This window comes from Mustela nivalis (genome assembly GCF_964662115.1).
Source record: "Mustela nivalis genome assembly, chromosome: 2".
Lineage (NCBI taxonomy): Eukaryota > Metazoa > Chordata > Mammalia > Carnivora > Mustelidae > Mustela > Mustela nivalis.
The window spans coordinates 178,415,897-178,443,239 of record NC_139021.1 but is presented as its reverse complement, the minus strand read 5'-3'; the positions used below and the strand labels follow the sequence as shown (position 1 = coordinate 178,443,239).

The 27,343-nt window shown below is 41.9% G+C and overlaps 1 protein-coding gene and 1 long non-coding RNA gene across 2 annotated transcripts in view; one reads left to right on the top strand and one right to left on the bottom strand.

Annotated features, from left to right (window-relative positions):
- The window catches only part of LOC309860490 (scavenger receptor cysteine-rich domain-containing protein DMBT1), a 117,559-nt gene that overhangs the window by 76,285 nt on the left and 13,931 nt on the right, over positions 1 to 27,343 (bottom strand). The window contains exons 6-18 of the mRNA XM_082722661.1: positions 26,638 to 26,952; positions 25,216 to 25,242; positions 24,719 to 24,751; positions 14,463 to 14,525; positions 11,463 to 11,555; positions 10,260 to 10,325; positions 8,923 to 9,240; positions 8,775 to 8,804; positions 7,487 to 7,918; positions 4,127 to 4,180; positions 2,537 to 2,599; positions 1,258 to 1,575; positions 1,018 to 1,089 (exon numbers count right to left, since the gene is read on the bottom strand). Coding sequence (XP_082578787.1) covers positions 1,018 to 1,089; positions 1,258 to 1,575; positions 2,537 to 2,599; positions 4,127 to 4,180; positions 7,487 to 7,918; positions 8,775 to 8,804; positions 8,923 to 9,240; positions 10,260 to 10,325; positions 11,463 to 11,555; positions 14,463 to 14,525; positions 24,719 to 24,751; positions 25,216 to 25,242; positions 26,638 to 26,952 — 1,884 coding nt within the window. The remainder of the gene's footprint in view (positions 1 to 1,017; positions 1,090 to 1,257; positions 1,576 to 2,536; positions 2,600 to 4,126; positions 4,181 to 7,486; positions 7,919 to 8,774; positions 8,805 to 8,922; positions 9,241 to 10,259; positions 10,326 to 11,462; positions 11,556 to 14,462; positions 14,526 to 24,718; positions 24,752 to 25,215; positions 25,243 to 26,637; positions 26,953 to 27,343) is intronic.
- Positions 8 to 4,092, top strand: LOC309860513. The gene is made up of 3 exons (XR_014309414.1): positions 8 to 105; positions 883 to 1,008; positions 4,043 to 4,092. It is a non-coding gene; the product is annotated as an uncharacterized lncRNA (long non-coding RNA).

The window sequence follows — 27,343 nt, the reverse complement described above, 5'->3', positions numbered from 1 at the left end:
GGGAAGCCCTCCCTTTGCCCTGTCTTAACACTTCGTTCTCCAGTCTCTAGGATGAGGTTTTGCCATATTGCCCATGGCCTGTGCACTCTAGCTCTCGGAATGCCCGTGAGTCCATTTCTGGTTCTCTCTGTTGCCATCTCTCTTCTTTCTCTTTTAGGAAACCACCGGCTGTGTGCAAGTGGGGACATGGCATTAGTATCAATGAGGGGACGTTTTAGCTTTGCCCTAGGTGTTTGGCCAACTCACCCAGACCCTGGGTTACCTAAGCAATGTGTGATTTTCAGCAGCTCTTGTTGCCCATTTTGTCTCTACAAACACTTGTCGGAAGAATTTACTGTCATAACATTTTGGGGCTAGTGAAGATGTCAAGTAGCAATTAACCCCGCAGACTGGATAGTTAATGCAGAGAGCAGATTTGTGTTGTCACTTCCTCCTTGGCCAAGTGGTGTTGGTGGCGCCGACCTTAACTTTCAGTAATAACCCGCAGGTGCCATCCATGGCTGCTGCCAGGGGACAGGGAGACCCAGCACAGGTCGGATGCTGGAGGAACCGTGTCCACACCGGGTGCCTCAGCTTTGGGAGCTCTGCGGCCGTCCCCATCCCCTACGGGCACCAGTTTGAGGAACTCTCCCCACTGCCCCCTTCTGATAGGTAGGCAGATGCACTGGGGGCGTCATCTGCTTTTCATAATGCTTTGAGCCTGTTTGGGTCCTTTTAAGACTGACTACATTGCAATGGACGGAACCCCTGAACCAGTGGAATACAATTTGGATTTCCCAGCCATAAGTTCGGAGAGGCAGAAAAGGAATGCTTTGAGAATTCCAGTGAGGGTTAAGCATCCCATCTTGTAAAAGTCTTGCCCCTTCTCATTCTTATCTGCAGTATTTGCACCGTAAAGAGGAATTCGGCGGCTCTGCTGTCTTGACGTACCTCTAGCACAGTGTTCATTGAGGGAGGAAGTGTCTTCTAGAGGGTCAACAGAAGCAAAAGCAAATGCAGCAAGCAAAGGTGACCTACCTGTGAGTGTGTCCACTGAGGGAAACGCTTCAAGCCCTGGGGTGGGGCTGGAGGCTGGTGGACCATCAGTACCTGAAGATTGAAAGGCACAGAACTGGCTTCTAATCATGAGGCTTACAATATGGTCGGGGGGGCTTCTTCAATACATTGTGTAATGGCTGGTGTGAGTGCAGGTGGAGAATGCCTGAACAGAAATAAAAGCAGTGACATTGTGGGCGGTGACAGCCCCTCACACCTCACCTGCACATATGACGCTGGCGTCCTCCAGGTGCCCGCAGTTGAGCCCGGCCTCACCCCTGTGCACGCACTGCCCCAGGTGGCTCTCAGCGCCCGCACACTGCACGTCGTCCAGCACGATCTTCCCGGAGCCTGCCCCAAAGTGGGCCCCTGTGGGGGCCGCCACGGCCAGCCCACACTGCAGCTGGCGACATACCACTGTGGCTTCAGCCAGGTCCCAGAGGTCATCACACACGGTTCCCCATGTGCCCTGGATGAGAACCTCCACTCGGCCTGAGCACCTGCCTGTGCCGTTCACCAGCCTCACTGCCATCCAGGCCCCTGGGGAGGCACAAGGAGGTGGAACAGTGGTGATACTGGCTTTCCCATCTGGAAGGTTCCCTTTATCCTTTGTGGTCATATCCCTGCTTTTAAATATGCAAGATCACACAGTTCTCATGTATCCACAGAGTCACAGCCAGAACAGTCTTCAATTTCACATCCCTTACATGAGTCTTTACTAAATCCTCCTATCAAAATATGAAACTCTATCTTTTTTTTTTAAAAAAAGATTATTTATTTGAGAGAGAGAGAGAGAGCATGAAAGGAGAGAGGTTAGAGGGAGAAGCAGACTCCCTGCAGAGCAGGGAGCCCGATGCGGGACTCGATCCTGGGACTCCAGGATCATGACCTGAACCGAAGGCAGTCACTTAACCAACTGAGCCACCCAGGTGCCCGTCAAAATACGAAACTCTCTTTAAGAAATTTTCAGAATTCCTAAGGTCTCCTGATCATTTTAGCTATATGTTATTCCTCTGCCATTAATAAGGGTAGAAATATGAGATGTTAATGTATTGACAAAATAGGAAACTAGACGATCCTTATGTAGGTCATTGCTAGGTAGTCCCCCTTTTTGGTCAGACTATATTAGTCTTATAGCAAATTGGTGCCTTTGTCTCATAATCTTTCTTTATGGCTTTACTGTGTAAAGGAACCTAAGACAGGAACTAATATTTGTTGTTGGTCTGTGAAGTACCAGAGTTTTAGAAAGCCACTAACTTAAACATTTCTTTCTTAATCTTTTTCAACCCCATGTGGTGGGCGTGGTTTTCCGTTTTACAGATGAGGAAGTTATGGCAACAGAAAAAGTGAAAAATGATGAAGAAAAGTGCTCTAAATGCTATGCCTTATAAGTGGGTCATTTCCCACTTTAACCCTGCCTGTGGTTTCTCTCCAGCTTGGAGAAATGCCTCTCTCTATGATTCCCATCATCCCTTAAATTCTCAGGAACTACTTCCCATACCTGTGGGTGGAGGTGTGAAGTCTTCAGGGGCTAAGATCAGTGAAGTCTCCGAAAAGCTTTCATCTAGGAGGAAGCACAAAGCTAGGTCACTATCAGTCAGTCAAGAAGGAAGAAAAAAGGCAGCACACTGCTGGAAGGATCCATTATAAGACCCTTCTGGAAATTTGTGTTTTCTCTTGATTCATCTAAGTAAGTCACCATCATCACCATCAAATAAGATTGTTTAGCTTTTTGGACATGCTTTAGATATTCATGGTAAACTTATCTTTGACTCCTTGGCCCAGTGGAAATAAATTCTTAAGAAATAAGATAAACTTGGGGCGCCTGAGTGGCTCAGTGGGTTAAGCCGCTGCCTTCGGCTCAGGTCATGATCTCAGGGTCCTGGGATCGAGTCCCGCATTGGGCTCTCTGCTCAGCAGGGAGCCTGCTTCCTCCTCTCTCTCTCTGCCTGCCTCTCTGCCTACTTGTAATCTCTCTCTGTCAAATAAATAAATAAAAATCTTAAAAAAAAAAGAAATAAGATAAACTTAAGAACATCATACTTAAGGAGACCTAAAGGCAATAAAATCAGCTTTGCAAATTAATAATGCTGTGAGCTACCATTCGTAACAAATACTTATTCAATACAAAGAAACTGAGACACAGCACCTGCGTTTAAAAGGCTTATATCTCACTCAGAAGCTGGGATACGTATACAAGGAATGTAATATAAGGTGGATTATGAAGGATGCCAACAGAAAAGACAGAAATATACAGGACATGTCCTCTTGTGGAGAGCAGGGGAAGCTGTCTTGAGAAATGTGTGGAAGGGGCGGGTGTAGACCTCTTTCAGGCAGCACACGTATTAGAGGACAGTGACCTTGAATTCAGACATTCAGGGACATGAAGGAATAGGTACTTCTTTAAAGATCTTATTTTTAAGTAATCTCTACATCCAACATGGGGCTCAAGCTCACAACCCCAAGATCAAGAGTCACCTGCCCCATGGACTGAGTCAGCCAGGTGCCCTGCATTTTAATTTGCTTAGAATAATGTGGTAGTATATGTATGCATCCCAGATACTAGGATTTTTACATTTTCTTTACTGATATTTTGCAGAAAACTTCCTAAGAGATGATACATAATGAAAAGGAATTTGGGTCAAGTATATGTCATGACCATGGCCTCATATGACTTCTAGTGGGCATTTATAGGATTAACTGTATATTAAAGGCTCCTAGACATCCTGTAGTAAAGAAACCTGTTTAATTTTTTTACTGCAATGTTTCCCAAATTCATCAGACCATTGAGCCTGTGTGGTGTGTGTGTGTATGTGTGTACAATTCATCTTAACATGTTGATCTGGTAGTTCTGGGGGCATATTCTCAGAAACATCTTTATTTAACTGCCTAAAGGATTCTGGTAGGGACTGGAGACTACCAGCAATGTTTGCTATTAAACTTCTTCTTTTTTTTTATTCGTAATTTTATTTTTATTTTTTAATTTTTATTTTCTTCTTCTTTCTAGAAACACAAAATAACTTGGAAACTTGAATAAATTATAAACTAAAAGATTTCAGCATAAACTAAAAAAAGCTGCATTTTTAAATACCTGTTGGTGTTTGCTCTTCCTCGGAGGTAATGGGTGTCATTGTCATTTCAGCAACTACAATAAAAAGAAAACATGATTAGTGATGAAAAGCCCCTCATAGATGCACAACTGAAGCTGAGAAGAGGGAAAGTTACCTGTCACACCAAACCAATTTCTAGTATCTCTTGGTGAAATACAAAAGCCAGTTCTAAAGGGTTTTAGTGAATTTCCAGTCCAAAGACAGGAGTGTTCTACTCTGGAACCTGATTCTTACTCTACCACATATTACAAATGAACATCTGTTTTCTGATCTGTAAAACTTCGAATCAAATCTGATAATGGATAGGAAAGAATTTTATAAACTAAGAAATGAATATATTCAAAAATTACCATAGTATCTCCAATGATAAATACTTCCTTGTTTTGGGAATATAATTCCCTACCCACAAAGATAAATATCAAAATAGAAAGTTTTAAAAATATGTTTTACAATAACATCCCAAACCATGAAATTATTATGGATAGGTCTGATAACTATGAGCAAAATTTGTACATGGAAAAATATATATTGAGGTAAATGAAAGATCTCAATAAATGAAGAGATACGCCTTATTGATGATCAGAAACTCAGTATTATTAAGATGTCAGTTTTCCCTGAATTTACATATAGACTCAGTACAATCTAAACTAAAAATTCCAGCAGATATTTCTTTTAATTTTTAATTTTTTATAAACATATAATATATTTTTATCCTCAGGGGTACAGGTCTGTGAATCACCAGGTTTACACATTTCACAGCACTCACCATAGCACATACCCTCCCAAATGTCCACAATCCCACCCCCCTTCTTCCAACCCCCCTCCCCCCAGCAACCCTCAGTTTGTTTTGTGAGATTAAGAGTCAATTATGGTTTGTCTCCCTCCCAATCCCATCTTGTATATACACAATGGAATACTATGCAGCCATCAAAAGAAATGAAATCTTGCCATTTGCGATGACGTGGATGGAACTAGAGGGTATCATGCTTAGCGAAATAAGTCAAGCGGGGAAAGACAACTATCCTATGATCTCCCTGATATGAGCAAGTGGAGATGCAACATGGGGAGTTAAGGGGGAAGGAGAAGAATAAATGAAACAAGATATTTTTTGTAGAGATTGACAAGTTGACTCTAAAATTTTATATGAAAGGCCAAAAACCTAGGTTAACCAAAACAGTTTTTAAAAAAGAAGAAAAAAGAATAAAGTTGAAGCATCCACACTACCTGATTTCATGACTTATTGTAAAGCTGCAGGAATTGAGACAATGTGATATCTGCATGAGAATTGTCACATAAGTCAGAGGGACAAGAGGGAGTTTAGAAATAGGCCCAAGTATTAATGATTATTTTATTTTTGACAGAAGTGCCAAATTATTTTAGTGGAATTAGGAGAGTCTTTTAGACAAATGGTATTGAAATGATTAAAGATGTATATGGAAAAAGTCCTTGGAACCAAATTAAAAAATCAACAAAAATGGATCATAGAGCTAAATGTAAAATTGACAACTATGAAACCTCTAGAAGAAAACAGGAAAAAAATCTTTCAGACTTCTGGTCAAGTGAAGATTTCTTAGATGAGACACAAAAGCCTATTTGGTTAAAGAAAAAAAAAATCTTGGGAAATCAGAATTCATTAAAACTGAAAAAATTCTGTCCTTCAAAAAACACTTTTAAGAAAATGAAAAGGCAGGTTATAGACTGAGAGAAAATATTTGCCAAACACACATCTGAGAAAATACTTGTATCTAGTATTTTAAAATGTATAATATTTGATATATAAAGACCTATCTTACAACATGATAAGATATCTCAATTAAAAAAAGATAAAAGATTTAGGGGCACCTGGGTGGCACAGTGGGTTAAAGCCTCTGCCTTCGGCTCAGGTCACGGCCTCAGGGTCCTGGGATCGAGACTTACACTGGGCTTTCTGCTCAGCAGGGAGCCTGCTTCCCCCTGTTTCTGCCTGTCTCTCTGCCTACTTGTGATCTTTATCTGTCCAATAAATAAATAAATAAATAAATAAATCTTAAAAAAATAAAAGATAAAAGATTTATACACACACTTCACCAAAGAAGAGATGCAAATAAACACATTAAAATGCACTTACTATCACTAGTCATAGGGTAAAGCAAATTAAAACCACAAAGAGATATCATTCTCATTATAGGAGAGAGACTATAACAACCAAACAAAAAGTAGAAAATCCAAGTGTCGACAAGTATGTGGAGCAATTGTAAATCTCATATATTTTAGGTGGGAATGCAAAATGGTATAGCCACCTTGGAAAATGGTTTGTAATTTGTATATGAGGGTTTCAATCAGCTTAATTAATAATAGTCAAGAATAAAAAATAAACTCAATATCCATCAAGTGGCAAATAGATACACATATTTGGCTCATCTGTAAAGTAGAATACTACTCAGCAATAAAAAAGAATGGGTGTCTAATACATGGAGCTACATGGGTGATTCTCTAAAGCATTATGATAAGAAGCCAAACACAAAATGCTACATATTATCTGACTAACTTAGATAATATTCTGGAAAAGTCAAACCTATGGGGGCAGAAATAATATTGGTGGTTGCCAGGACAGGGGTGGTTAGGTGTTGAGTGAGGGAATTGACTAAAAAGAGGCATGAGGAAACTCCTTATGGTAATAGAAATGCTTTATATCTTGGTGGTGATGGTTACACAACTTCAACCTTTTGTCAAAATTCTTTAAACTACATAGTGATTTTTACTGTAAATAAATTAGATCTCAATAAGTCTGACTTTTAGTTTTTTTAAAAAGATTTTGTTTATTTACTAGAGAGACAGAGAATGAGCAAGGAGAGGGAGAGGGAGAAGCAGATTCCCACTGAGCAGGGAGCCCTACATGGGACTAGACCCAGGACCCTGATATAATGACTTGAGCAGAAGGCAGTCACTTAACTGGCTGAGCCACTCAGGTGTCCTCTGACTTTTACTTTTGAAAGGTAACTTTGATTGCATGTAAATAATGGACTGTAATGTTGGGAGCAAGCAGGCAGGGAAGCCAGTTAAGAGAAGCCTGTGTTCATCCAGGGAGAAAGAGGTGATGAGAATTTGGATTAGGACAGTAGCAATCAGATGAAGAAGAGGCCATGAATGCAGCCTCAGACTCCTAGCTATAAATAGAAAATGAATCATCCACAGAGACCTGATTTCTCACATATTCATCGATATACAGATATTTGCAAATCTCTTAATAATTTACTCATACTCTTGTTTGGATGCTTAGCTTTGTGTACACATAACAGTTAAAAAGCATGTAAACTAAAAACAACCAGAGATGTGATGCATAAATACAAAGTTTGACTTACCAGATAGAATAGCTTTTGCTGGTGGTAGTGATGGTATTGGTAATGAGGATGTGGATAATGGCACTGAGGATGGTGACATCAATAATGGTGATGATGACAATGATGATGGCAACGACGATGATGATGCCAATGGTGATGATGACGATGCCAGCAATAATGGTGATGAGGACGGCAATGATGGTAATGGCAAAGGTGATGATGGTGATGATGACAATGGTGATGATGCTGGTGGTGACAATGATGATGACGATGGTGGTGATGATGATGACAATGGTAAGGATGACGATAATGAGGATGACAATGGCGGTGATGATGATGACAATTGTGATGATGGTGGTGTTGACAATAATGATGACGATGACAATGGTGATGATGATGATGATGATGGTGAGAATGATGATAATGATGATGAAGATGATGGTAATTCTGCTTCTATTTATTAGGATAAGAAAGATTCCTTCTTTCTTTTAAGACAGTGGTTCTCAAACTGTGATCCCCAGACCAGCCACATAGGCATCCTGGACTTGTTGGAATTGTAAATTCTTACACCCCACCCTAGACCCACTGAATCAGGAACTCTGGAGTTGTGGCCCAGCAACCCGTGTATTAATAGGCCCTCTGGGTAATTATGATACACAATAAAATAAAACACCAACTGCTTTAGGATGAAAGAAAAAAAAAGATTGCAATGGCTCAGGGTTCTTCCTAATGGCAGAGGAACTCTAAAGGCACATAAGGATAAATTTTTAACTGATGTTGTTTCTTTCTTCACCTGTTGGAAAGGACAAGGTCCCACAGACTCCAGGAGGATTATTTTCTGATCTAATTACTCTGGAAACCTGGTAATTTCACTCTAACTTAGAAAGATTCCTACACCTGAGTGATGGGGTGGTTAGTTGGTTCCTTTGCTGATACTGCTCTTCACTGTCGAGCTCTCCACCAAGTCGCACCTAAATTGTGCCTGAGATCTACCATCAGGCATTTGCCCAGAAGAAGGGTCATTCAGGTCAGGATTAGCAGGTTTCCTCAGAGAGAACCTGAGCACATGAGAGCAAGGTCAGTACCATGCCTGTGTTCTGAGTTCCCTGTGTTATGGTGGGTTGAACTATAGACTGGGAAAACCTTTTAGGTTTCAAGCTATATGGACCCAACAAATCAACTTCTGTAAACTACTCACAGCTTGATTTAATGGGGTCATTTTCATTTCACTTCTATCACACATATAAATATTAGCTATCCAGAACTAGAGCTAAGAATGGGATATAAAAATGGCTGGAGTCAGCCTTACCTGGAAGGGAGGAGGTTGTCATCAGAGAACCTGTTAGTGTAAAGAGAGGAAGCCATCACCATTGCTGGATGGGACCACAGGCTGATTGCTCAGTTTCTGTAATAACCCATTCTTTCAAAGTCATTCAGATCACACAAAGACCTCTCACCTGAGCAGATGGCTCCAACATCCTCCTCCTGACTGCACTTGTGAGAGAACCAGGCATCATGGACGCACAGGGCCAGGTGGCTCTCCTCACCACTGCAGTGCACATTGTCCAGGAGAATCTTTCCAGAGCGTGGACCAAAATGGGCACCCAAGGGGGCAGACACTGCCCGGCCACACCCAAGCTGCCTGCACACGACATGTGCCTCCTTCAGATCCCAGCCATCACCGCACACGGACCCCCAGGTGCCCTGGTAGAAAACTTCCACCCGTCCAGAGCATCTCCCGGGGCCATTCACCAGCCTCAGTGTGGGCCAGTCCCCTGTGGAAATGAAAATTAAGGTAAGTTTTTGAAACTTTCCTCTTGAACTCACCCCATCTGCCTTGCTTACAGATTAAGGGGAACCCTGTGATTACTCCACAAATATAAGAGCATTCTAGGAGAATATTGCTTAGTGATTACTCCACTGTGCAATGTGCTTTTTACCAGTCACTAAACAAAGCAGATTAGATAAAATAAATAATATTTAATAAATAATAATAAAAATATATATTCCATTCCATTCCACATGTGTGGAATATGTATTTATCAAGCACTGGTATTTTAGGACTTGACATCAACAGGGAAGACATGATAAATTAAGAAAATGCATTTCCATCAGTGGGGAAATTTAAATGGCTTATTCAAAAAATGTAACACTACAGCAGTTAAAAGCAGGGAAATATACATAAATATCTCAACATGGGTGAATATCGAAAACATAACTCTGAGTAAAGAATAAGAGGTACTGAATGACATATAGGGGATAAGGTAATTTGTGTGAAAGAAAAACACAAAATGACATATGGAGAGATCATATAATTCCCATTTGTAAAGATACTAAAGCTGGAGAAACATCCAAAATTCAAGAGGGTGTTTGTCTCTGAGGAAGAAGCAGAAAACAGAGACTGGGCCTGAGGGATTGGGGGAACTTCATGTTTATCTGTGATGCTTTATTTCTTGGTAAGGCTGGAAAACCAATATAACAAAATGTAAGCATTGGTCATCTGTAGGTAAAGGGGACATGGTTATGTGATTTCTTAATCTCTGTATTTTCTGAACTTTAGAATGCTTTGCTGGGATAGCAGGAGAGTGAGAACGATCAGGTGCCAAAGTGGTCAGAGGCCCAGACCCGTCCTGGAGGTGGTGATCTTTCCTCCTCTCACTGTCATCTTCCATGGGCGATTTTCAGGCCTCTGACTGCAGCCCCCAGGCTCCTTCCCCCATTGTGGTGACCCCCTGGGTCTTCAAGGGCAATGGAAATTCCTGCAATGGTGCATCCTACGGGGAAGGCTGCTGACCTGACGGGTTGGGCCAAGGAACATTGGCTCTGCGGCTGGAAGACAGTGAGTCAACCACAGGTAGAACTGGAACAACATGGAAACAGTGATTAGAACTGAAACTCTTAACTCCATAAAGTAAACTGAGGGTTGCCGGAGAGGTGGGGGGATGGGGGGATGGGGGAACAGGTAACTGGGTGATGAGCATTAAGGAGGGCATTTGATGTAATGAGCACTGGGTGTTATATGCAAGTGATGGATCACTAAACTCTACGTCTGAGACTAATAATAAACTAGATGTTAATTAATTGAATTTAAATAAAAATATTATTGAATACCTACTTAAACAAAGAAAAAAAGAACTGAAATTTCTCTTCCTGAGACAGGCACAGGACAACATGTCAGAAAAGGACTCAACTAATGAAGGGTGAAGAGCCACCAGCTATGCCGCACCTTTCCAAAACATCTGGACTGGCCACACACTCAGGAAGAATGACTTTTTAATGAGATTGCAGTCAAGTCCAGGCTGCTGATAGGAAGCTTGTAATTGTGATCCTGCTGCCCCCAAATGTCTTGCTTTCTCTGGCCCTACATCAGCTCCAGGTTCTGCATATGCTCTTCAGTAGTAAAATAAGTCATTGCTGAATTGCACAAAAGTTTTAAAAGGATTCTGTTTATCAGGATGCTGATTATCTTGGATGACTGCACAGAGGACATCCCATAACCTAGTGGCATGACCCATCTGTTTGTACCTCCCATCTGGAGGACCAGGGGATGGAATCATTGTTCTACCTGATAAGATAGTTGGTAACTTTGCATTATCTGCTGAGCTTGAGAAAAAATATTTGGTAGAAGGATTTGGCTTCACGGAGGGATTTGCCTCCACTCTGGCCTCTGCACTGATGAGCAGGGTGGTTCTTAGCCAAGACTGAAGTGACCCCAAGAGGGGTTAAGTTGCAGGTCCACACGTGCACCACTTGTACATTCATTTATTGATTCGGCCAACTTTGTTGGGTGCTTACTGTGTGCCAACCACTGTGATAGCTGCTAGAGGGACAGTGATGAGCTAGGCAGACAAAGTTGAGCATAAAATCTGGTATGGAATCTAACACTGGCATCACATTGCCCCTGGATCTCTTGGTTGTGGATTTTCCCTGGCCCTAAGTTTAGTTCATCCTTCCTATGGGTTTGAATGCTGCGAGTAGCAAATACAAGGTATCATACCCATTTTGGGGGGTTGTAGTTCATAGCTTGTTGGCCTTCCTGATGATGTGGTTGGGCGATTAACATTTTCTGGGACGGTGGATGTTGAGAGTGCTGTTGGGGAAAAAACACAAGGAAAATGACCCCTGATGTTTGACACCAAATAGAAAGGGAAGGACTTTTTTCCATCTGCTTCATGTTTCCAAGAGAAGAATTCAATTAGCTCTATATGAGCTCATTCAACATAGAGAATTTTAAAGGGAACAGCAACCTTGATAATATCATGCCAGACACAAAAGACCACACACTGCTTGACTCCATTCATGTGAAATATCAAGAACAGGTAAATCTGTAGAGATAGAAAGTAATTTGGGGGTTGCCAGGTGCTGGGAGAGGAATTTGGACAAAATGGCCATGACTATAAGCAAAGAGCAGGAATGATGTATCCTAATTACCCAACCTAGCAGTCATGGAGCAGAAACCTTCTTCCTTGAACAGTGCTGTTCCAAGGACACACCTGAAGGCACAGAAGCCTATACTCACATCACACGGCTACACGCATCACATGGCTGCACCACACTGTCCTCAAAGTACTTTACACAAACTCATTGATACACTCCTCACAACTCCTTGAAATGCATAGTTATTACGCCCATTTCCAATAAGAAAACTGAGTGCAAAGAGGCAAAGAAAAACTGGTGAGGACCACACAGCTGGGAGGTAGGAGACAGTGGCCCCAAAGACCGTGGTCCAGCACTTGGCTCTGAGCATTGTACTGGCAAGTGAATGGAATATGTCACTCAGATTTCAAAAGAATCCTTAGTCACTTAGACAAAAGATATAAGAATTTAATGTGTTTGATCTGTCTTTTGTTAATATTTGGAAGGAGACATAGATACGCAACCTGAGATCAGTCAGATGGGATTCATTTATCCAAGCATTTACTTATTTCTTCATTTAACAAACACGGAGTGCCCGTCAGAGAGTGAGCCTTGTTCTTGAGACTGTGTGGGGGAGGGGGGTGCTGGAGTGAGGGTGGAGACAATGTCATGGATGAAAAGCATGTGGATTGTCTGCTCCAAGAAGCTGACCATGTCATTGGAGCAACAAGTGGATACAAAGAACAATCAGGAGAGGAATAAAAGCTCAAGGTGAGGACAGACACAGAGCTGGGAATCTAGAAGGGGGAGTACTGCTGCCAGCTTGGGATGGGAAAGATTGGACAAGGTGTGCAGGGGGGAGACACTGGAGTCCTAGTGGACCACTGATAGGCAGTGGACATGTGGGTGTTGGAGAAATGGAAGAATAAGGAAATAAATGCAGGCCTGGTTCAGATATTAGCCCATCTTTTGACTCTCAGCTTCCGTTGCTACAAATGGATCCTTATGGTTTCTAAATAGGTAACATGCCCGGTCAGTCTTCTTTAGAAACTATTAAAAATGCTTACACTGAAGTATATTTTAAAAGATTTTGTTTATTTATTTATTTGAGAGAGACAGAGAGAGAGGGCATGAGCGGGGGAGGGGGGCATGGATAAAGAGAGAGGGAGAAGCAGACTCCCTGCTGAGCAGGGAGCCTGATGCCTGGCTCAATTCCAGGACCCTGGGTCATGTCCTGAGCCAAGGGCAGACACTTAACAAACTGAGCCACCCAGGATCCCAGTAGTTTAAGGATTTTAAAGCAATTTAGAGAGTTAAGATAGTTCAGAGATTAAGCTCTAGGATTTTGAAGTCAGATTGTCTATATTAATCATTCCATTGACCTTGGGGACAGTATCTGACCTAGCTGAGCATGAGTTTCTCCCATTCAGAAAAAGGGGTGATAGAAGTTTCATCTCCAGGTATTGGGAAGGTCAGATAAGAAAATTCATGTCAGGCTGTCTGATGTGGCATAAGATGGCATGTCTACTAGAAAGAAAATGTGAGCCACATATGTAATTTAAAATTTTCTGATAGCCTCATTTTAAAAAGTTAAAAGAAACAGGTGAAATTAATTTCAGCAATATATCTTTTTTTGAGGGAGAGTACACATGCCTTTGTGCATGTGTGTGTAAGCAGGGTGGGGGAGGGGGAGAGGGAGAGAGAATCTCAAGCAGGCTCCACAGTCAGCGCAGAGCCTGATGCAGGGCTCGATCTCACAACCTTGAGATCATGACCTGGGCTGAAATCAAGAGATGGATGTTTAGCTGACTGAGCCACCCATGTGCCCCAACAATATGTCTTATTTAACCCAATATATCTAAAATATTATCATTTCAACATGTAGTCAATATAAAGATGTTAATCAGAGGAATTCTACATTCTTTTTATCATATCATGTCTTTGAAAGACCCAGCGTGTATTGGACACGCACAGCAGGTGTCTGTTCTGTGGAGCCACATTTCAAGGAGTCAGTAGTCACATGGACAGTACAGGTATGAGGGCTCCTTCGGGGTTGTTGTCATCATTGGCAGAATATGGATTATTTGATGGTATAATTGAAATGTCAATAGTTACAGATGAGTCAGCATCCAGGAGCCCAATGATAAAATAATTGTGACCACTACTCCCCATGACTAGGAAGGGTGTCCCTTTCACTGATACGGAAAATAATGGAGTCTTTCCAGGTTGGACACTTTCCAGACATAAGGCCAGATGCTGTCTTTCTTAAATTCAAAATGTAGAAGGTGACGCTTTTAGTACTATCACCCTCTTACTCTCTCTCTCTCACACACACAAACACACACACACCCCTACCTCTTTTCCTCTTACTCCTTACATTTGTGAAACATGGGAAATTTGTGAAACGTGTTATGATGATTTTTGGTTGTAAAGCCATGGGTAATAAACATAAAATGAAGCCGAACAGCATGAAATCCCAGCTCTCTCAGGGCCCTTCTCGAGTCGTTCAGCCTCAAACAGAACATCAGCAGGGTCTACTGGTGGTGGCGGAACCGCTCACTCTCATGACAAGAAGAGCCAGAAATCCAGTAATGGCGGCAGTGGTAGTGGGTGGGGCCGGGGGGTGCCTGGGGGGTCCTACCTGGCGATGTCCCACGTGCCAGAGTCACGGGAGAGAGCTGAGCTGAGCTGGCAGTAGGTAGAACTGTAATGAAGAAACGTCTGTTAGCTGTAAGTAACCCCTCACAACGGCTTGGAGATGTGGACGACCAGGGACTCTCTGTCATCTCACAAAGGGTCATTTTCCTTCAACTTTGAAGTGACCATAACATAAGTGATAGAGCCTAGGTCACCTCTCAGCTGCTGACCCTCGGTCCCGAGGATCCCCAGCTCAGTCAGCTGCATTCCCTCCCTCCCATCCTCGATGTTTTGGTGCAGGTGTTTGGTGTTTTGTGATGAGAACGACGTGTGTTGGATCTGAATATTCGCCCTGAGAGTTGGGTGGTGGTCTGGACTGTCAAGCCCCCTGAATGACTTCCATGGGTTTTCTCTGCTTGTTTCCTGTCTCAGCCTATTTCGTTACTGACGTGTGGTTCTGCGGCTGTGATAGGTACTATCCCAGCATGATAACTCTCCAGAAATCCACACAACCCCACAATGTCTCCCATCTCCAGACCTGACTCTGCACACTATGTAGCCCTGGGAATTACTGGAGTATCCCTTAGGAACACTGACAGAAGAAACAACCGTGGATGACAACATTGCTTTTCTTCTTGTATTGACTCAGGTAGAAGCTACCCCTTTTTTATCGCACCCTTCTCTGCTTGCTTTCTGGGTCACCATATTTCAGTGTACATTCAGAGATGTGTCCACCTCTGTGCCACTGAGCATAGCAACTATGGAATTGTATTTAAGTGTGGGGGGGCAGCATACTGGACCCTCAAAGATGTCCACATCCTAATCCTTGGAAACTATGACTATATCCTGTTACACAGCAAGGGGAATTAAGGCTGCAGATGGAATTAAAGTTGCTAATCAGCTGTCTTAAGATAAAGGACATTATCCTGATTGTCCAGGTGGGCTCCCTGTAATCACAAGCATTCTTAAAAGAGGAAACAAAGGCAGAAGAAGATATTCAGAGAGAAATCTGAAAACACTACACTGTTATCTTTGAAGATAGAGAAATGGGGCCATAAGCCAAAGAATTCGAACACCTCTAGAAGCTGGAAAAAGCAAGGAAATGGATTCTCCTCTAGAGTCTCCAGAATGAACACAGCTTGGCTGACACCCCGATTTTATTTTTTTATTTTATTTTTTTAAGATTTTATTAATTTCACACACACACACACACACACACACACACACACACACACACAGATGTCACAAGTAGGCAGAGAGGGGGAAGCAGGCTCCCTGCCGAGCAGAGAGCCTGATGCAGGGCTTGATCCCAGGACCCTGAGATCATGACCTGAGCTGAAGGCAGAGGCTCAACCCACTGAGACACCCAGGTGCCGCATGACATCCTGATTTTAATTCAGTGAAATTTATTTTGGACTTCTGACCTCTAGAACGACAAGATAATATCCTTGGGTTATTTATGCCACTAAGTAACAATTTGTTATAGCAGCCATTCAAAACACCTACAATAATCAAATATTACATGTAACCAAATGATGCTTCCTCCAAAGAAAATGTGAGACATATCATTTATAAAAGTTAAAAGAGTTTGGATATTCTCAGAGCAGCTGGCCAAAATGAAATTAAAGATAATTAGAAGAACACTATGTTCAAAATGGTTTCTAGTCTTTATTCAAAAAATGGCATTGTAAGCTCATTTTTTAAAAAGAAGTTAGTGAATCAATTGATGGCAACACCCTGGAAATCAGCTCCACATATACTCACAAGTAAGGGGCAGGTTATAATGAGTCAATCAGCAAAACAACTCAACAGTGACTCATTTTTTTTTCTGAATTTGATCGGGTAATCAGAAATATTCCCAGAGAAAACAGCACAAAAGTATTCTCTTACTTGATAATATGGTTGCTGAATTTCCATCTCCTATTGGTACAAATAAATGGACCTGTTTTTTCTTCAGTTAAATTGAACAGCTTTTACTTTACATACTTACTCATATTCAACAAATCTTCAATGAGACAGGTCCAAATATGAAAGTGTAAAATATAGTGAACTCTCGGGGGGAGGGGAGGAGCACAATGGCAGAGGAGCAGGAGACCTAATTTTCGTCTGGTTCCAGGAATTCAGCTAGATAGTAATCAAACCATTCTGAACACCTACAAAATCATCAGGCAATCCAACAGAAAAGCAGCAATTCTAGGAACAGAAAAGCGGCCACTTTCTGGAAGGTAGGACGTGCAGAGAAGTGAATCTGAGGTGACATAAGGAAGAGACTGCAGGGGGAGGAGCCGGCTCCCAGCAAGTGGTAGAAGAGTGGGGCACAGAACTGGAACTTTTAGAAATCTGTTCCACTGAGGGACATTGCTCCAGAGGCTAAGCTGGAGATGGAGCCCTCGTGGGGACAGTGTCGTCTCAAGACCCTGGGAGCTGCAGAAAGACCCAGGGTGCTGAGTGTGGCAGAGTTGCCACGTATTAGAGTGGGGAAACTGACTGCAGAGACAGGGCTGAACAGTAAACTCTCAGGGCCCTTGGGGTTACCTTAAATGTGATCTAAGGCACAGTTGGGCCACTGTTCTTCTTGAGCAGTGACCCCAGAAGTGGCAGATCTGGAGAGATCCCCCCTTCCTCCACTGGGAGGAGTAGCACAGGAACACATGGCAGGAGTCTGCTGGGTTTGGAGACTCCAAACGGGGTCATGTGCCAGAAACAGAAATGCTCGGTCACAGGCCGGGTGAGCTCAGAGCATAGCTGGAGACCAGGGAGCTGGAAGGGATTGATTGATTGCTTCTCTCCGAGGCCGCACTGAGGAGTGGGGTCCGGAGCTCTTGGCTCCTCTGGGCCTGGGATTGGCAGGCTGCCATTTTCATTCCTATCCTCCAAAGCTCTATGGAAAGCGTTCAGAACAAAAGCTCCGAGAGTCAACCAGAGCAGATTGCTTATCCCAGCCCCTGGCAAGGGCAGCGCAATTCCGCCTCTGGCAAAAACATTTGAGAATCATGGCAACAGGGCCCTCCCCCAGAAGATCAACAAGAACATCCAACCAAGACCAAGCTCACCAATCAATGAGAACTGCGGAACTCCAGAGCTCGGGAAAGTAACATAGAATTCATGACTTTTTCCCCATGATTCTTTAGTCTTTCAAAGTTAAATTTTTAAAATTTTCATTATTTTTTTCTTTTTCTATTTTTTTTAGTTTTTCCTCTTTCCCCTTTTAACCTATTTTCACTATTTTATCTTCTCAATACCTTTTTAAAAATCTTTTTCACAAATTTTCATTTTTATAGTCATATTCTATCCCTTCATTGTGTTTAACCTTATTTTTTGTATACATATGTTTTTCTTTCTTAAAAATTGTGGGATAGAGTTTTTTTTAATAGATTGAAATATACCCTAAATCTAGTGTATGGCTTTGTTCTAGTCTCCAGCCTGATCACATTCTCTCCTATTATTTTTTTCTTTTTTCAACCAACTGCTTATCTTTTTCAATTCCTTTTTTAAAATCTTCTTAAAAAGATTTTATTTACTTATTTGACAGAGAATGAGACAGCAAGAAAGGAGTGGGAGAGGGAGAAGGAGGCTTCTGGCTGAGCAGGGAGCCTGATATGAGGCTCGATCCCAGGACCTTGAGATCATGACCTGAGCTGAAAATAGATGCTTAATGACTGAGCTGCCCTGGCACCCCTAAATCTTTTTAAATTTTCATCTTTTTAGTCATCCATCCCTTCTCCATGTTTACATACACACACACACACACACACACACTTTTTTTTTTCTTTAAAATTTTGGGAGACAGTTTCTTCTAACAGACCAAAATACACCCCAAATCAAGTATGTGGCTCTGTTCTATTCACCAGCCTAATCATATATATCTGTATCTATATCTATATCTATATCTATCTATATATATTTATTTATTCATTTTTCTTTTCTTCTCCCCCCAGATTTGGGTCTCTTCTGATTTGGTTACCATATTTTTTTTTTAGGGTCGTTATTACACTTTTAGCATTCTTTTCTCTCGTCCATCTATTCTTTTCTGACAAAATGACAAGGAAGAAAAATTCACTTTAAAAAAAAACCAAAAAAAAACAAGACACAGTACCAACTGCCAGGGACCTAATCAACATGGAAATTAGTAAGGTGTCAGAACTAGAGTTCAAAATGATGATTAAAAAGATGATAGCTTGGCTTGAAAAAAAAAAAAGCATAGAAGATACAAGAGAATCCCTTTCTGGAGAAATAGAAGAACTAAAATCTGACCAAGTTAAAAAAAGAAAAACTATTAGTGAGGTGCAATAAAAATGAAGGCTCTCACTTCTAGGATAAATGAGGCAAAAGAGAGAATTAGTGATATAGAAGACTAAATGATGGAGAATAAAGAAGCTGAGAAAAAGAGGGATAAACAACTACTGGATCATTAGGGAAGAATTTGAGAGACAAGTGATACCATAAGATGAAACAATGTTAGAATAACTAGGATCCCAGAAGAAAAAAAAGAGAGAGGGACAGCAGGTATATTGGAGCAAATTATAGCAGAGAACTTCCCTAATTTGGGGGAGGAAACAAGAATCAAAATCCAAGAGGCACAGAGAACCCCCTTTAAAATCAATAAAAATTGATCAACACCCCATCATCTAATAGTAAAATTTACAAATCTCAGAGACAAAGACCCCATCAGAAAGGAGAATTATAGACCAATATCCTTGACGAAAATGGATGCAATAATTCTCGCCAAAATACTAGCCAAAGGATCCAACAGTACATTAAAAGGATTATTTGCTATGACCAAGTGGGATTTATTCCTGGGCTGCAAGGTTGGTTCAACATCTGCAAATCAATCAATGTGATGCAACACCTTAATAAAAAAAAAAGAACAAGAACCATATGATACTCTCAATAGATGCTGAAATGCATTTGACAAAGTATAACATCCTTCCTTGATAAAAACTCTTCAAAGTGTAGGGATAGGGGTTATATGCCTCAATATCATAAAAGCTAACTATGAAAAACAAACAGTGAATATCATTCTCAATGGGGAAAAACTGAGAGCTTTCCTCCTAAGGTCAGGAACATGGCAGGGATGTCCACTATCACCACTGCTATTCAAGACAGTACTAGAAGTCCTAGCCTCAGCAATCAGACAAGAAGAAATAAAATAAAATAAAATAAAATGTACCCAAATCAGCAAAGAAGAAGTCAAACTCTCACTCTTTGCAGATGATATGATACTTCATGTGGAAAACCCAAAAGACTCCACTTCAAAACTGCTAGAACTCATACAGGAATTCAGTAAAGTGTTAGGATATAAAATCAGTGCACAGAAATCAGTTGCATTTCTATACACCAACAGCAAGATAGAAGAAAGAGGAATTAAGGGGTCAATCCCATTTATAACTGCACCCCAAACCATAAGATACTAGGAATAAATCTAACCAAAGAGGCAAAGAATCTGTACTCAGAAAACTATAGAGTACTCATGAAAGAAATGGAGGAAGACACAAAGAAATGGAAAAACGTCCCATACTCATGGATTGGAAGAATAAATATTGTAAAAATGTCTAGGCTACATAGAGCAGTCTACACATTTAATGCAATCCCTATCAAAATACCATCTACTTTTTTTCAAAGAAATGGAACAAAAAATTCTAAAATTTATATGGAAAAAGAAAAGACCCTGAATAGCTAGAAGACTGTTGAAAAAGAAAAGCAAAGTCAGTGGCATCACAATTCCAGATTTCAAGCTCTATTACAAAGCTGTAATCATCAAGACAGTATGGTACTGGCACAAAAACAGACACTGAGATGAATGGAACAGAACAGAGAGCCCAGAAATGGATCCTCAACTCTATGGTCAACTAATCTTCGACAAAGCAGGAAATAATGTCCAATGGAAAAAAGACAGTCTCTTCAATAAATGGTGTTGGGAACATTGGACAGAACATGCAGAAGAATGAAATTGGACCATTTCCTTACACCACACACAAAAATAGACTCAAAATGGATGAAAGACCTCAATGTGTGAAAGGAATCCATCAAAATCCTTGAGGAGAACAGAGGCAGCACCCTCTTGGACCTCAGCCACAGCAAGTTCTTCCTAGAAATATCACCAAAGGCAAGGGAAGCAAGGGCAAAAATGAACTATTGGGACTTCATCAAGATCAAAAAGCTTTTGCACAGCAAAGGAAACAGTCAACAAAACCAAAAAACAACTCACAGAATGGGAGAAGATATTTGCAAATGACATACCAGATAATGGATTAGTACCCAAAATCTATAAAGAACTTATCAAACTCAACACCATAGAACAAATAATCCAATCAAGAAATGGGCAGAAGACATGAACAGACATTTCTACAAAGAAGACATCCAGATGGCCAACAGACACATGAAAAAGTGCTCTACATCACTTGGCATCAGGGAAATACAAATCAAAACCACAGTGAGATACCACCTCACACCAGTCAGAATGGCTAAAATTAACAAGTCAGGAAACAACAGATGTTGGCGAGTATGCAGAGAAAGGTGAACCCTCCTACACTGTTGGTGGGAATGTAAGCTGGTGCAGCCACTCTGGAAAACAGTATGGCAGTCCCTTAAAAAGTTGAAAATAGAGCTACCCTACGACCCAGCAATCACACTACTGTGTACCTACCCTAAAGATAGAAATGTAGTGATCCGAAGGGGCACGTGCATCCAAATGTTAACAGCAGCAATGTCTTCAATAGCCAAACTATGGAATGAACCTAGATGTTCATCAACAGATGAATGGATAAAGAAGATGTGGTGTGTAAACACACACACACACACACACACACACACACAATGGAATATTGTGCAGCCATAAAAAAACCCAAATTCTTGCCCTTTACAGTGACATGGATGGAACTCGAGGGTATTATGCTAAGCAAAGTAAGTCAGTCAGAGAAAGACAATTATCATATGATCTCACCAATATAAAGGATTTGAGAAATAAGACAGAGGATCATAGGGACGGGGGCGGGGGGGGAGTGAAACAAGATGAAACCAGAAAGGGAGACAAACCATAAGAAACTCTTAATGTCAGACTGAGGGTTGCTGGAGGAGAGGAGAGTAGGAGGGTTGGGTCGCTGGGTTATGGATATTGGGGAGGGCATGTGCTATGGTGAGTGCTGTGAATCATGTAAGACTGATGATTCACAGACCTGTACCCCTGAAACAAATAATACATTACATGTTAATAATTAAAAAAACATAGTGAACTGGCAAAATATAGTCCTTTGGACATGATAGAATCTCAGAAGTATTTGCTGATTTGCTTGTTTTGAAGAGACTCTGGAGGTAATAGCTTTAATATGTGATGCTATTACATATTACGTATGTAATACATACATAATTACATATGTAAGCATGTACATATGTAATGTGTACCTCTTCAGGGTGCCCACACATCAAGAGCAAGCCAGGATTCCTGGAAGCTGGGGTCCCCTGCCTGTTCAGGGGTTCCCAACAACAAGTAAGCAGGAAGGCCATGGTCTCTCTTCTTCTGACCTGCTTTCTCAGCTTATGCTTCCCACAGGAACCAGTGGCATATGTTCTTCCTGGACCATTGGTTAAAATTTCTATTAATCTGAGTAAATATACCTTCCCACAGATTTCCAGTGATTGAGAGTAGGACATATATATCTGCATAGCAAAACCAGAGAAATAGGAATACAAGTTTAGTGACTATGTGGACAAGAGAAATTAGCAGAAAAACAACCAACTAACTAATTCAGCCAATAACTAACCAACAAAACTCTTAGCTAATTATTAGAACTGATTATTTGGCTAAGCTTTGAAATTCCTGGAATTTGAAGGGAGATGGAAATCATGGTGCACAATGGAGTTATTCTTTAAAAAAAATATATTTTATTTATTTGACACAGAGAGATCACAAGTAGGCAGAGAGAGAGAGAGGAGGAAGCAGGCTCCCTGCTGAGCAGAGACCCTGATGTGGGGCTCGATCCCAGGACCCTGGGATCATGACCTGAGCCTTAGGCAGAGGCTTTAACCCACAGAGCCACCCAGGTGCCCCACACAATGGAATTATTCTTAATAAATAATTTGTAGGAGGCAGAATTGCCTGATAAGTGATATCTTCCTAAATGAAGTTATTGTCTTTGCTTGAGGATCACTGAGCAGGTTAGTGACTAATACGTTGCCTTCAACGCCAGTTTTATAGGAGAGGCAGCATGCTAGCATGTGTCTATTGTTTTTTTTCATTCAGTAGATATTTATTTAGAACCTATTACGTGCCAGGAACTGTCCTTGGCTCTGATATAAACTTGCCCGGGGCGCCTGGGTGGCTCAGTGGATTAAAGCCTCTGCCTTCGGCTCAGGTCATGATCCCAGGGTCCTGAGATCGAGCCCCGCATCGGGCTCTCTGCTCCGCGGAGAGCCTGCTTCCTCCTCTCTCTCTGCCTGCCTCTCTGCCTACTTGTGATCTGTCTGTCAAATAAATAAAATAAAATCTTTAAACTTGCCCAAATGCCTGCTCTCATAAAAGTCACATTCTGGAAAGTGGAGTGGCAAGGGCACGTGAGGAGCAGGTGAACAAAAGGAAACTGAAGACAATCCCAAATGGTACTACGAAGAGATAAGGAAGAGGTTGATAAAACAGAGCATGACTAAGAGGGAATCTATTTTGGATTGCATATTCAGGGGGAATTCTCTTGAAGGAGTGATGTCTTAGCTGAGACCTGATTACAAGGAGTCAGCTGAGGAAAAATCTGGGAGAAGAGCATTCCAGACAGAGGGAAGAGCCAGTGCAAAGACCCTAAGATGAGTACTACCTCGTCAGTTTCAAGGGATGGTGAAAAAAAAAAAACCCAAAAGGGAGCACAGCCCAAGATGAGGTGTTTTCTCACTGGTCAGAAACAGACGAGGACTAGATCCTGTCAAGTCTTGCAGGTCCCTGTGAAAGATCTGGACATTTTCCCAAATATAACAGAAAGCCGTTGGAGGGCTTTGAGTTAAGAGGAACGGTCTGATTTGTGATTTACCAGCCAGTTCTAGTTTCTGTGCCAGGAACAGATTCCATGTGTGATGGAGAGGAGAGAACGCAGAAGACTACTTAGAAAGTCGTTGCAGTAATTTGAGATGCTGAAGTTTAGGAGAATCATTTTAACAGCGGAGTTGGGAGATGGTAATGGGTTTAACATACCTTTCGGACGTAGAGCCTGAGAAGTTTCTGAGGCACTGGTTGTGTGGGATGCAGGAATGCGGACAGGCGGGAGGGCCTCTGGTTCAAGAAATTAACCGAGTAGGAAGAATGTGTCTATTTTTAACATCAACCCTCCATGAAAGCCAAGCAAGGTATCATAATCTAACGGACCAGCAACTGTGCCTCTTGCTAACTTCTTGGCCTTGGGCGAGTTGACTAGCTTCTCTATGCTTCAGTTTTCTCACCAAGATAAAGCAGGAATTATAATCCTACCTACTTCATAAGGTTGTTGTGAAAATTAAGTAAGTCATGCATGCAAAGTGTTTAGAACTCATTCATTCAAACAGGAGTCGGGACACTGAAGCCTGTGGTTCAAATCCAGTCCAGTGCTTATTTTGTAAGTAAATTTTGGGGGAAGGTAGGCACGCCCCCCCCCCCCCAGCAGTTTACCCACCGTGCTGGCTGCTGCTTTCATGCAGCAGCAGCAGAGCAGAAACAGAGAAGTGAACATCCAGCCACAAAGCCTGGGAGATTTCCTGTCTGACTCTTACAGTGAAGTTTTCTTGATCCCGGAATGCGAGGATGAAACAACTGTGCAGGCCGGGGTCTTAGAAAAATGCCCAGGATATCCTTTGCACTCAATGAAATTTGGCTCTTGCTTTCATTCCATGAACATGACTTCATTTTAACCCAAATGGAGCTCTGTGAAGTGTTTTTATCTCCTTTTTTTAAAAAAAGGGAGTGAGTGGCTTGCCCGGGGTCATACGAAGCAAGGGTGGAGATGAACTTCAACTCAAACCTCCTCTGGTAAACCCATTGTCTTTCCCTCATCCCAGGGCCCACTGGGGCTGGTTACGCAGGCTTATCTTGAACATTTTCCCCCTGGGGTTTACTAGTTTCAGAACTCACCAGTTTCCTAGTACACCGGTAAATTGATCTTCTAGGTACAAAATATGTAATATGCTGCTCCTTTCAAGTTTGTTTCAGTAATACCAACCAGAAAAACCTTCTGGTTTTAAGCCAAAAGGAAAATTTGCATGAAGAAAGGACAAATACTGCAAATTCAACATGAAAATACTTCCTACCTTGGGGTGCTGGGGGTGATTCCTCTGCATTCTCTGTAGGGAGAGGGGTTGAGAATTCAGTGGCTGTTAACGTGTGAAAGTATTCACTCCGTCCTCCAGTCATAAAAGACACACAGTGGGAAAGGACATACGCTGCAGAGTTGTACAGGCTACACACATAATTTACCAAGGTACTTCCTTAACCATGCTTTTAACTGCAATTCCACTGGGTGAAAAGATCAATACCAGAGAATACATTAAAACCCTCATGACTGAAATGAAAATCAAGCTAAATTTTGTTGAAGGAAGAAAGTGGCCCAACCATATTTTTAGTTTAATGGTAGCATCATCTTAATAGCCCAGGAGTGTGCAAATGGCAAATAATGATTGTTAAAATATGGCAATCCAAACCCTTCCACCATTATTCCCTTTTTTTCTTTTATGATCTACGTATTACCTTGCCAGGTACCACATAGAATGAAAAATGGCATGTCGATAAAACAAAAGCATGCACTTACCCAAAGCAGGCTTGAAGTACTCAGTCTCTGTGAATATGGGGGAGAAGAAAGACTTATGTTGGAAAAGGGAAGTTGTTTCCAGAGATACTTCAATTCAAAATGAATTTTAACATGAAAGAATGTGATTCTCATATATAAAAATTTTGATTCTCCCTGCCTTAGTTCAGATGATTTTAATGAACCATGTTTGTTAATACAGTATATCTAACAACACACCTTCACCCAGATGTGCCTGTGCTGTTTCTGCCCTGCAGACTATAACACCTCTCAGGAACGGGCAGATACTCATCACACACACATGAGATGGGGAGGAACCCAATGGCTTTGTAGAATAGACTGCTTTGATGGGATTCTAAGCCACAACTCCAACTATGTAATCGAAATAAAACAAAGCCAAGTCAAGGGGGGGGGGGGAAGAGAAATAAAAAGTAGATGGAAACAAAATAACACCCCCCCCCCAATATTTTTGCTGTTTGAATTGACTTAACTTGCTAATTACCTTAGTGTCATATGAATACGGTCTTTCGGGTTGGGTACAATTGAAATTTTTAGCACGTGACGAAGTTCACTGTTCTAGACCCACTAAGTTTTTTCCTTTATATCCCACTGGCATGAGCATTTATGTCTTCAGCATTGGTAGTATAATACTCATTATGCCAGTCATGCATTTGGTGGAAATTATGTCTGGACCAGTTGTTCTCAATTAGAAGCAATCCCACATGCTCCAAGGGACATTTGACCATGTCTGAAGACATTTTTGGTGGCCAGCACTGGGGGCAGCAGGGTCATTCAGTTGGTTCAGGTGAGGGATAATGGTAGGAGCTCATAGACATGGGACAGCCCCTTCCACAAGGAATCATGTGTTCACAAACATCAGTAGTGCTGAGATTGAAAAACTCTGGTCTGGAATGATCACGGTAATTTGTAGATGGTTGAAGACTTGTGATTAGCAATACATGGCCTGGACTCACCATCAACAGGACAAAACTCTGTGCTATTTCTAATTTATAAACTCCCAGTTTCTACGCTTTCCTTAGATTGCAAACTTTTAGTGGGAAAAACTACTTTTTAGTCCCACAGTGTCCTGAAGAAAGGTAGATGGCTTTCAGTGAGTGATTAATGTCCCTGTCGACTTACATTGTCTTTTATCAGTCATTTTGAAATCTAGTCCTCGTAATAGAACCACTAAGATCTTCCACTATTTTTCTCTATTTAAAAAAAAAATCCATTTCAACATCTTGTGGCTGGAAATTCCCGAGCTCAAGGTGAAGCTCTTGAATTACCAGCGTCTCTTTACTCTCAGCTCATACATGTGGCCAGAGATGGTCTGTGATTACACAGATGCAAGCGTCACTAGGGGATTAGCAGAGATGCCACCCGCTTAATGACATGAACACCCTCGGAGAGAGAGGCGACTATTACCTGAGCAGACGACACTGGCGTCTTCTCCAGGACCACAGTTATGGACAGACCAGCCGGAATGGGGACACCGTCCCAGGAAACTCTCTCTTCCGGTACAGTCCACATCATCCAGCAGAAACTCGCCCTCTCCTTCACCAAACTGAGCCTTCACAGGGGCTGCGAGGGCACGGCCACAGTTCAGCTGCCGACACACCACATCAGCTTCATTCATGTCCCAGTGGTCATCGCAAACCCTGCCCCACTGGCCGTGGTAGAAAACCTCCACACGTCCAGAACATCTGCCTGAGCCATTCACCAGTTGCAATTGTGGCCAGTCTTTCAGAGACACAAAAACACTACATGTCAGGAGAAGGAACACATTCTGCATTCACCCATAACACATATTTGTGGAACAGGCCCCGGGTCACCCCAGACAGCACTGCAGATGTCACAGTTCACAGCGCACACCTGGTTTTGCTGTCACAGAGTTTGAAGTCTAATTTGCAGGGACTGGAGGAAGTAATCGCATAAATCCAAAATTAAGTTTTTAGATGTACAACTATGCTAGATGCTAAGAGGCAGAGGGGGAGGTGTTTGTAGTGTTTTGAGAGTATATATGGGAGTGGGGGTTCGAGGCTATCTTTTCTAAGAAGTGATTAGGGACCCGGGTCTTGGACAAAGAGTAGGAAGGAGCTTAGTAGACAAACAAGGATGGGAGGAGGCAGAG